This window comes from Myotis yumanensis, unplaced genomic scaffold (assembly GCF_028538775.1).
Source record: "Myotis yumanensis isolate MYYU_CA2020_CCGP unplaced genomic scaffold, mMyoYum1.0.hap1 SCAF_13, whole genome shotgun sequence".
Classification (NCBI taxonomy): Eukaryota; Metazoa; Chordata; class Mammalia; order Chiroptera; family Vespertilionidae; genus Myotis; species Myotis yumanensis.
Window position 1 is genome coordinate 45639759 of NW_027223764.1, and position 11562 is coordinate 45651320.

The following is an 11562-nucleotide window of genomic DNA, read 5'->3' on the forward strand; positions in this document are numbered from 1 at the left end:
TTGACCTATGAACCAAGGAGGTTACAGTTTGATTCCTGGTCAGGGCATATGCCCGGGTTGCAGGCTTGATCCCTAGTAGGGGGGTGTGTAGGAGGCAGCTTATTAACGATTCTCTTTCGTCACTGATGTTTCTCTCCCTCTCCCTTTCTCTCTCAAATCAATAAAAAATAAAGATTTTTTAAAAAGGTATGAAGTGCCCTAACCGGTTTGGCTCAGTGGATAGAGCATAGGCCTGCGGACTGAAAGGTCCTCCCAGGTTCGATTCCGGTCGAGGGCATGTACCTTGGTTACGGGCACATCCCCAGTGGGGGGTGTGCAGGAGGCAGCTGATCGATGTTTCTCTCTCATCGATGTTTCTAACTCTATCCCTCTCCCTTCCTCTCTGTAAAAAATCAATAAAATATATTTTTTTTTAAAAAGGTATGAAGTAGACCAGGAAAGTCTCAAACTGCTGGTGGTGGTCAGGTGGGTGGGGAGAAACCGGGTTACTGGGCCTGGCAACACCTGCAGCCCCTGGATGGCCTGTTGCCCATTAGCTGACAGGTGGCCCTCCCTCATGCTGAGGCTGTTCACCTGGTCCAATACTCTGGACTGGGGTGCAAGCATATGTTGTGAAGTGTGACACAAATGAGTTACCAGTTTGTCAACGGTCTATGTACAGAACATTAGACCTATCCACCTATGTGCACCTATGAGTGGGGGAGAGGATGGGTTTATAGCCAGGGGGCTGAGAGTTGTCTGAAACACAAGGTATGTTACAGGACCTGTAGGATTATGAAAGCTGCCACCTGTGGGCTCCTGTGGCTTCTAGCCTCCTCCAGTGCTCCCACCATCCTGGCCTAACCAGGTTGTAGCAAAACCTAATTGTATTCTAGGCTGAGGCAGTGTTTACGAGTGAAAAGAACACTTACTAGCTGAACGTGCCTTCGTCTGTGGCTTGGACATCCTACAGGATTTGGGAAGGTTTAAACAAGAAAATCACCAGGCTCCCTTGCCACCTCCTGCTCAGAGGTGCTGGTGCTGCAAAGCCTGTCTTCCTCTGGGCACTTGTTAAAAGTTGCCGTACATACAGGCTGGTCTGCTTCACGTCTGGCCAGTGATCCCACCCAGTCCCTAACCCCTAAGTCCTCTTGTCTAAGCCAAATGGCCTGGTTTGCAGAGGTGAGGCCGAGCTGACAAGGCAAAACATGGGCAAGTGGCTGGCTGCACTGGTCTCACCTCCCCTGCAAGGCCCGTTGTCAGATCCCAGATACGTTCCCCACTGGTCCCAGCTGCACTGGGATTGAACTTCAGTCACTATTCTTCCTAGGAAGGTGTCGGGGAGACCAAGGTGGCTGCACCCATCTAGCCCTGAGCCCGGAATAGAGGCGGACCTGAGGAGCGAGGTCCTCTATCTAATGGCATGTGGGCAGGTCAATTAAGACTTGTACCGCCCAGGCTCTAGTCAGCTGGAGGCTCCTGTGCCTGGGCCACAGCCCTGGTCCCTGGGCCGTCAGGGCGCCCGGGAGGTGAACTAACCGGAAGGCTCCCCCGAGCTCAAGAAGCCGGCTGTGCTGGGCCTTCCCTTCCTACCCCACTTCAGTGGAAGCTCAGAAGGTTGTGTCTAGGACCCACTTTATTGACATTAAAAACGGGGTCGATGGCTGGGATTCCCAGGTCCCCTCCATCGAGGCCGTGGCTAGGGGCAGCCTTAGATTTTGAAGGCTAAGGTGAGGCCGTCGCCCAGGGGCAGGAGGCTGATGTGCACCCGGGCGTCGCGCAGGATGCGCTCGTTCAGGTTTCGGACGCACTGCGTTTCCAAGTCTTGCGGTTGGGGTTGCAACACTTGTCCCCGCCACAGGACCTGCGGAGGGGCGGGGCGTCACGGGGCGGGGCCTCCGGGGGAGGGACCCGAGCAGGAGGCGGGGCGCGAGCTGGAGACTCGAGAGCCTGGAAAGGCCTGGGGACTCGGCTTGAATACCTCGAGGGCGGGGCTTACCTGGGCACTGGGCGGGGCTTTGGGGCGGGGCCCAGGGAGGGGCCAGAGGAAAGACTCCCAGCCCGAGTGTCCCCCGAGTCTCATCCTTACACTGACGACAGCGAGGATGCCTCCGGGGCGCAGCAGCTGCAGGCACCGCTCGTAGTAGAGGGTGCAATTCTCCTTGTCGGCGTCCACCACGGCTACGTCGAAGGTGCCAGCTTCGCCCGCGTCCAGGAGCTCATCTTGCGGGGGAGGGGGGAGGGGCAAGGTGGCTGAGTCCGCAGTCCCAGTGGCCGGAGCCCTGCCCGGGCCAGTTCTGCTGCTGTGACCCCTCGGGGACTCCGGCCTCGAGGACGCCAGCATCGCCACCCTGCATGTGGCCGCGTACCGAGGCTGGGCAGCGGGGCTGGCATTGCCCCAGGCCCGTCCGGAGGGCCTGGTCACTAGCTGGCACCCGATGGCCCTATTTGGGAAATGGCGCCAAGGCCCTTTCACACCGGTGCTCACCCAGGGTTTCCAGGGCGGGCTTCAACCGAAGGTCAATCTTGTGTTCCTCTTCAGCCTGCGGATGGAGGGGGGTCAGGGCCAGCCGGTCCTTTCTACCGGTGCTGGGCTCCGGGGACCTGAGAGGGACACTCACCTTCCGCCATAGGGGCCGCCCCAGCTCCGGGGGCCCCGGGTTCACCTCGCAGGTCACCACGCGCCCGGCCGGGGGCAGGGCTAGGGCCAGTGCTAGGGCCGAGTAGCCTGTGAACGTGCCTGGGGACGGGGACATGCATAGGCTCAGGCCACCGTGAGGAGATGGCCGGTGACTTGGACCCCCAGTGGTCGCGGCCGCGCGCCCTACCCAGGTCCAGCGCCTTCTTGGCCTTAATGAGCCGCGCCAGGTTGGCCAGAAGCTGGGCCTGCTCACAGGTCATCATGGACTCTCCCCGCGGCTGCTCCAGCGTCAGCTGTGTGTGTGGTAGGGAGAGGGTCGCACCAGCTCTGCTGTCCCCCCAGGTGGAGGCCCCCCTCCGCCGGGGTGGCTGTCTGTGGGCACCGCCCAGGGTAGCGCCTTCCCAGGGAACGCCCACCGCGCACAGCGCACCGCGCACCGGCCGAGGATCGCGGAAGCGGAGTGGGTCCCCGCCCAGCCCAAGGTCATGCAACCACGTGGGACCCGCGGGGCTGGGTGGGCGCCCCTCCCCGTCCTCGGCCCCGCTGACCAGCCGCAGGCTCCGCAGCGCTGGGTGCTCCCGCAAGGAGCGGCTCAGCAGATACTGCCACAGGGGGCTGTCCTCGGGGGGCAGCAGGCGCTTCTCTCGCCGGGATCGCCGTGAAGAGCACCGTCTCCCTGCCGGGCGGGGTGCTGGGTCAGGGCCTGGGACTCCAGAGCGCCCGGGATGAGCCTTAGCCGCAGCCAGCCCCGGGGACTCCGGCTTTGCTCCCACCCCGCCCTGCCCCGCACGCGGGACCGCTGCAGAGGGAGCCGCTAGCTCGTTCCTACTCACCCAGGAAAAGGCCGGTAGCGAAGGCAGCGCCCAGAGCAGCCGATCCCAGGGCCAGCGCGGCGGGCACAGAGAGCCGAGGCATGGGCTGGATCATGGTGCGGGCAGGGCGCGGGGGTGGCAAAGTCACTCGTGCTCGGGCTGCCAGGGCCGCGCTCAGACCCTCAGGCCTTCCTGTTCTGTCTTGTCCCCCGCACTGCCCGCCGACTGCGGCCTCGATCACCATCTGGCGGCCGCACAGCCTTACTGCAAGCCCTGCCCGAGAGAGCCGGTCGCCATCTGGTGGCTGCGCTCGGAACTTCGCCCGGCGGGGAGCAGGACTGCGTGCAGGGTGTGGGAGCCTGGGTCAGGGAGGAAAATTTGATACGCTTCTGCCTCATCACTACCATTTCTGCTGAGACCCTTGGAGCACATGTGGGAGGGTGAGTGGGCCGTCGGTGTAGCAGGATGGTAAGGAGTAAAAAGTGAGAGAAATTAAAGTTCCTGAGAGAATTAGAGGAGGCCTTTGGGAGAGATGACCAAGGGTATCAGGTTGAAGGAGTGAAGGACCGGGTTTGGGGGTACACAACGAGAGGCCGATTGGAGAGCTCTGGGCCGGTCAGGTTGATGGGGCATTGAGATGTCCTTATTTAGAATCCTGGGTGCCAAGGAGACATGAGTGTGAGATCTTGGGGCCCATCAGTCTAAGTCTCAGTTTCCTTTGTGAAAACGGGGACCACAGTCTTATTGCAAATGGCACCAGATCCCACAGCCTGTCACACAGTAGGTGCTCAATAAATGCCAGCTGCTGTTGCGATTATAGGGTGGAGTGATGACATTTTGGGGAGGAAAGAGGTCGGAGGGCAGGTGAGGCCCCTTGCAGGCTGTTCTGTAGGGACACTGTCTAGTTAGCATTGCTTGAACACCTACTGTGTGCCAAACTCAGAGAGGTGGGAGAAACTGCCTTGGCTTGTATTAGTGAAGTTGGGTTTGGACACTATAGGACACACACTACCTGTGAGCAACCCCAGCTTCACAATTTCCTCTTCTGTGAAATGGGTTATTAATAGTCCCATCTGGTAACTCCACAGGCTGGAGCACTACCAGGGGCTTGCGAGGTGGGGCTCAGGGGCAGCAAGGCCCAGAGGCAGGCTTGTTGGGGGAGAGGGGCAGTTAGTGAGAGAGACTTGGCTGAGGCTGAAGACCAGGCTCAGCTGGAGACAAACTCGGAACACCGGGCTGACCATAGCGGTGGCAACCATGCAGGGGCCCAGTTCTGGGGCGTGGCTCCAATTAGAGGCGGCCAGAGGTGCTGGTGGCCCACGTGGGGCGGTCCAGCTCCTCCCAGTACCCTGTCACCAGTCAAGTGTCCTGCTCAGAGCCGCTTCCCCATCGATCCTCTGCATCCTGCTTGTTCCTCTGACCTGACTACAGGTCTCATTCCCCAGGGTCAGGCCTGAGGCTGCTGGTCCCCTTTCCCGGAGCTGAGCACACAGCAGGTGCTAAATAAGTGCTCTGGATTGTGTGCTGGCGGTGCCTCAGGCTCCTTGCAGTCTGTGCTGCCAGTCTAGACAGTAAGCCTAGAAGCAGTGGGGGCTTTTATTGAGCCCCGGGCGTCCCTGTGAGGCTGTGGCACTACTCCGTTTTCCAGAGGAGAAACCAAAGCTCAGAGGCCACCTCTCCATGCTTGCCCCCCAGGCCCTCTGACCCCACCCAGAGGTGGGGCACGCAGAGGAGCGGCTCTGGCTCAGTGGGCCTCAGCTGGAGCCAGCCTCCCTGGCACCGCGGCCCGCGCCCCTCCCAGGCCAGCCGGCGAGCGGGCACTGGGCTCAGCTGGGGCTGCAGACCCCATTCTCTCCCCTGTCTGGGGTCCAGGTGTGGCAGGTCCCCTTCTCACACCAGAGCCTCCCTCTCTGGCCTGGCTTTCAGTCTGAAGCCTGGGAAGGGGGCGGGGGCGGGGGCACAGGGGCGGGCGGGGAGGGGAGGCCTGTCACCATATATCCCCGTCAGATTAAAAAACTAATTTGAAAAGATTAATGTATTCCATTCTTGTTACGCTGGCTCTGATACCTCTGGGCCCGCGGCCGCGCTGCCTCCTGATTATTGAATTTTTATGGCCTGGTAATTAATTGCAGATTCCCTGTTTTGTTCTATTTCTTTTTCCCTGACATTTTAATTTCAACAAAAAGCAGTGGTCTCCATGCAGGTTCTCTCTGGAGATCCTAATGGTCTATAAAACAGAATGACTTATAGACGTGGCACCCACTTCAGTTGGCGAGCGATTGTTTGAAACCTTGCTGATCATGCAAAATTTAATTTTTCCACCTCCCTCCCCCATTCACTCCTCATTTCTTGTCTCTTCCATTGCAGCGCCAGCAACTCGGCTCACAACGAGGGCAGCACAGTGTCGCCTCCGAATCGGTTCCAGGGCCTTTTCCTAAAGGCCAGGGGCCCGGAGACAAAGTGGGTTTTGATTTTCTACCTGAGAGGTGGCCCCCAGAGGTGGGGGAGCTGGGCCTCCCCACAGGGCCATGTGGACACGGACAGCTGCCCCAGGGAGGAGGGGACCATTTCCACCTTTCTCAGCTGCCCCTTTGCCCAAGTGCAGCTGCTCCATTAGGCATCATGGCGCCCACAGGCTCATGAAGGCAGAGGAAATGGGGTGCTCCCCTTAGGTTCATAGCAGGAAGTCAGGGGTATGATCTGGTCAATTCTTAGCCAAACCAGATCACTGGGAACAGCTGTTCACACAAAGGGGTCTGGAAGAGGCACCTGAATTTCTATCCTAATGCCCCCAACTTTTACTTCTCCCAGCCCTGCTAGCATCACAGAGGGTAGGCCCGCACTCGGAAGGTCCCCCGGGACTGGGAGCGGCAGGGGCAGCAGAGTAAGGTCATAGATCAAGTTGGCCTAAGGGATTGGAGCTCATGTCTTCAGGGATGAGGCAGGTAGGAGCGGGGAGGGCGATAGAGAGCAGTGGGGACTGTGGTGCTCCGGAGCTCATGCCCATCAGAAGGGGCAGCCACTTGACCCCAGCCCATGCCGCCACATGGAAAGATGAGCGCAGGGTGGCCAGAATGTACGATTTCTCAGGGAAGGTTGGAAATCTGGCTTTTAATGAGAAATTTTTAAGAACTGTGTCAGTCGAATTGAATACATCTTTTTTTAAAATATATATATATTTTATTGGTTTTCTACAGAGAGGAAGGGAGAGGGATAGAGAGCCAGAAACATCGATGAGAGAAACATCGATCAGCTGCCTCCTGCACACTCCCCACTGGGGATGTGCCCACAGCCAAGGTACATGCCCTCGACCGGAATCGTACCTGGGACCTTTGAGTCCGCAGGCCGACGCTCTATCCACTGAGCCAAACCGGTTAGGGCATTGAATACATCTTTTTTTAAAAAAATATTTTTTTATTGAAGGGAGAGAGAGAGAGATACATCAATGTTGAGAGAGAATTATTGATTTGCTGCCTCCTGCAGGCCCCCCACTGGGGATCAAGCCCACAACCCGTGCATATGCCCTGGCTGGGAATCAAACCGTGACCTCCTGGTTCATAGGTCGATGCTCAGCCACGCTGGCTGGGCTGAATACATCTTTGGTCTGACTCCTGGAACAACTGTTCCCTCTGATTTAGAGCTTCGATCAGAGAAGTCGGGACATGGAAGTGATGTCCGTTAGGCCAGAAGGGCCTCAGTGGCCAGCCCTGCCCGTCCCTGCCCCAGGAATCCTCTTCCTACCTCTGGGCCCGTCGGTCCCTCCTCACACTCAGTGGGCTCCTCCTCAGCGGCTGAGGTGCCTCTGGGTCTCCCTCCAGCGCTTGCCTTCTTTCAGCCTCTTCCCTCCTCAGGGAAGCTGAGGCCTGGAGTCTGAACACATCTGGGTGAAGTCTGCTGCGTCCTCCCCCCAACCCCCCCGCTGTCCGTCCCCTCACCCCCTCGAGGACGGCATCTCTTTGCCTAAGTCTCCAGGGCTCTAGGGAGCCGTTTGGAGCTGAGCTAATGCAGGAGGACCGCGAGTCAGGGGTTCCTGGGGCTCCTGAGAGGAGTTGGGGCCCACCGCCTGCTCCCCCTCCTGTGTGCTGAGATGCTGCAGAGCTGGCGCAGGCAGTGCCCAGCCTCTACTGCCTCCGTTTCCTCATCTGGACAGGCCAATGGGCAGGGATAGCACGGGCTCAGGGCTCACATGGACTCGGATGCACACATTGGCTCCATCACTCACTCTGTGGCTATGTGAGCTCAGCGCTCCTCAGCTAGAAAACGGGCTGACACTTCTGTGTTAGGGTTCTGTGGCTGGGCAATGAGCTGCCACACACTTGGTGGCTTAACACACCCACTTACTACCTCGTGGTTCTGTGGGTCCCTAGCCTGGCAAGGTGAGGTCTGGCGGGCCGGGCCCTCTTCCACGCTCTCGGCTGTGGCAGATTCATGTCCTCACGGGGCTCTTCCGTGTCCAAGGCCAGCAAAGCACCTGGAACCTTCCTGATGCTTCAGATCACTCTGCCTTCCCCTCTGCTTTTACGAGCTCCTGTGACTGCATTGCCCCCCTCCCCCCACCAGACAGTCCGGGGTCACCTCCCTATTTGCAGACGAGCTAGTTAGTAAGTAACCGTAGTTACACCTGCAAAGTCCGCCTTGGGGGTGACATTGGTGGCGGACATCATGAGACGAGGGCAAAGTTCTGCCTTCACAACCTCCAACCTCTCAGGATGGCCGTATGGATTAAGATACCTCCCCTGGTTCCTGTGCCCCCCGCCCCCAGAACCACGGGGTTAGACATTTAAATACTAGGACTCCCTGCTGTGGCACCACAGGACGGGAGCGGAGAGCCTTCCTCCTGGGACCCCTCTCAGAGCTAGCACTGTCTCCACTGTCCAGATGTTTAAACCAAGGCTCCCAGGTGTCAGGTGATAGGTAGTGGCAGAGCGGGATGTGCACTTGTCTCTGGCTCAGCTTCCATGAAAGCTTGTCATCTCATCCCTGGGCCCCAGCCCAGAGCCCCTGGGTCCTCTGGAAAGGCATTCAGCTCTTTGGGGAGGCACCCGCCATGTGCCAACAACTGACCTGGGAATCAGTTTATCTGGCTCAACCCAGGTGCTTCTGGGAGTCCCCAGTGCATAACGAGGGTGTGTTTTTCATGGTGTCACGTGTTTCTCTCCTTCTTTCTCATCGGGGTGGTTCTGACGGACACCTCGGCCCACCCTCAGAAGCCTTCCAACGGTAGACTTCATGGGCCCTTTGAGGACTGGCTGAGAACGTGTCCCTGCAGCTTCTCTCCTCCCATGGAGACACTGTCCTCACGGTGAGTCCTTCCTTCCCCCAGAGAACAAGCACACGTACTTCCCAGAAGGCCCGGGACCTACGTCCACCCATCAGATGGGGGCACAAGACAACGCAAATGCAGGCCGTGGGTGAGCGCTGTGTGTGGGACGGTGCTCAGCAAGCCAGCATGCGTGACGCGGCCCATTTCTGTGGTGGTTGGCGCAGCCTCTGGCCAGCGGGGGGCTGTGTGGTGGCTGTGTTCTCACCAGAACGGTCCCGGATGTGGATGGTGGGCTTCCAGCTTCGCAGCTCCTGCTGGTGGTGCGCCAGGCCTGATTCTCGGGCCTGGCAGAGTCTGCTGCCTACAACAGAGTGGATCTGTTTTTGCCACAAAGTAAAAGCTGCTGTTTGCAGGGAGCAGCTTCCATGGTTTGCAATGAAGGGCCCTGTCTGGCACTGCTCCCCTCTGGGACCGATGTCCCCTCCTCCAGCCGTCACTGCTGCTGTGTATCCCTGAAGCGTCCCTCCCCTTGCCTTGTCAGTAGGAGCCTGATACTCACTGTTCAGGCAACAGCGTGCCCAGCCCTGGGGGGTGAAGTGTGCTCCCAACCACCCCAGTCCTCTTTGCAAGGGTCTGCTCTCACCCTCTCCTGCAGTTCATTTCTGGCCAGAGATGAAGGGGTGCCTCTCAGGACATTTTCCTCCCTGATAATAAGAAACCCCTGTTCTTGCTTAGCCTCTCTTACCTTGAATGGGGTTATGTAAGATGAAATGGGTGGGACCACAGCAGCCATCTTGTGGCCATGAGGCAACAAGGTTAAGGCTTAAAACACCAGCCCTGGCTGGTGTGGCTCAGCTGGAATGTCATCCCTATACTGACAGGTTGTGGGTTCAATCCCCGGTTGGGGTGTGTACGAAAGACGATCAATCAAAATCGATGTCCTCTCTCACATCGATGTCCTCTCTCTCTCTCTCTCTCTCTCTCTCTCCCCCTTCTCCTCTTTAAAGTCAATAAGCATACCCTCTGGTGAGGATTAAAACAAACACACACAAAAACCCCAAATCATACCCCCCAAAGTGAGGATGGCGAGAGGAAAGGTGGAGTGCTGGTCCTTGAAGACATCACTAGCCATTGAACCACCACCAGCAGCTGTCTACCTCCAGACTACTCATCACAGGAGAAAATGGAGCCTTTGTGTTTAAGCATTTTTTCCATTGATTGTTTTTTTTAGAGAGAGTGGAAGGGAGGGAGGAGGGGGTAGCGAGAGAGAAACATCGATGTGAGAGCGACATCAATCGGTTGCCTCCTGCTCCTGCCCCGACCAGGGCCAGGGATTGAACCTGCAACCAAAGTACGTGGCCTTGACTGGGAATCGAACCTGAGACCCTTTGGTCCTCGAGCCGACACTCTAACCACTGGGCAGCCCGATTAGCTGCACAATGTTTTACTTGACACTCAAAGCGTTCCTGACTGATACAGGCCCCGAGCAGGCCCGGCCGGTGCGGTGGGGAGGCTTAGAGTTGGTACTGAGGTAACCCTGCTTGCTTTTCTTCAGGCACAGGGACCGGTTCCTGCCTGAGCTTGAGATCATGCCCTCAAAGCGAGGCCTCGTTTTCCCTGGGAGCGAGCTTTCTCGCAGGAGATGCCCCGTCCAAAGACTCCGGGCAAGCCAGCCCTCCCCACCGGCGCATCCACATGCCTGCACTGGGCACCCCCTCTGTCCTGCTGGGGCCCCGCGGCTTCTCCTCAAGCCCCATCCCTGGTGAGGAAGGGGCGCGCCCACACTCCACAGGGGGCTCTCAGAGGAAGAGACTCATCCAAGGCACCACAGCAGGACATGGGGGGCGGCTCCATGTCTGTGTGGCCCTCAGCGGGGTTCTCTCCCCTCCGGGGGGCCTGTGTGTGCCTCAGAGCCTGGGGCAGTGGATGGCCAGCTGGGTGGGAGCTCCCGGGCAGCTTGCTGGGGACGGGGCTGGGGAGCCCGTGTCCTCCTGGCATCGTAGTCGGGGCCGTGCTGTGGCCGTGCTGCATACCAGCCCACCTTTGGCTTCTAGAATAAGCACCTCATCTTCTTGCTCGTGGTTCAGAGGTCAGCCGGGGTGCTGCTGCTTCAGGTGGTGGGTTCAGACATTCCAACCCGGGATGCTCTTCCCCAGCGGACAGTGCAGGGGCGAGGGGCCCACCACGCGTGCTTTTAAGGCCTCTGCCTCCGGTCGCCGGGGTGCCAGCGGCCACGGCACCACCAGGGTATGTGCTCTCCCCTCCGAGGGCTGGCCCTGAGAGGGCGCAGGGCAAAGGGTGGGGACGTGGAACCCTGCTGCTGGTGGTGGAGTGCAGTCAGGGGCAGCAGGCCCATCTACACACAGATCCCAAGGGCCCCAGGTGTCCCCAAAGCTCAGTGCAGAGACCCCCCTGGGCACGGCCTCTGCCGGGGCGGGCAGGCCAGGGCGGCTGCCGGATGCAGGAGCTAAGATTTTCCCATCAGTTTAGCCTCAGAGGAAGAACCTGATGCTCGGCAGTGTTGCCTGAGGTTGCTCCCCCGCCTCCACCCACCTCCCTGTCCCCCTGACACCAGGCAGGAGAGGGAGCTGAGGGGTCAGGCTCAGCGTCCCTGGGCCCAGCCCCGAGCACCTGCCTCCTGGCACAGGAGAACCCGCAGCCCTTTCTGTCTCCGCCACCCTCACCTCAGCGAGTGCCCGTGCCCCCAAGTCGCCGGGAAACAGCCCCGGATGACGCAGGTCTGGGGCTCAGGTCTGGGGCTCCGGCTGCGTGCAGGGGTCGCTCAGCGCTTGTTCACATCCGCAGCCCCAGGCTGGCCTGGGGACATAACTTTGTTTTTCTTGATCAGTGTTTGGTTTGTTTGCATG

At 59.1% G+C, this 11562-nt stretch overlaps 1 protein-coding gene across 1 annotated transcript; it reads right to left on the reverse strand.

Moving 5' to 3' along the window:
* Window positions 1-1597: 1597 nt before the first annotated feature.
* On the reverse strand, window positions 1598-3647 carry COMTD1 (catechol-O-methyltransferase domain containing 1). The gene is made up of 7 exons (XM_070433047.1): window positions 3454-3647; window positions 3169-3296; window positions 2808-2913; window positions 2601-2719; window positions 2468-2522; window positions 2069-2202; window positions 1598-1843 (listed from the first exon to the last, which is right to left on the reverse strand). The coding sequence occupies exons 1-7, from the start codon at window positions 3545-3547 to the stop codon at window positions 1691-1693; spliced, it is 789 nt and encodes a 262-aa protein (XP_070289148.1). The 5' UTR covers window positions 3548-3647; the 3' UTR covers window positions 1598-1690.
* Between the last annotated feature and the right edge of the window lie 7915 nt (window positions 3648-11562).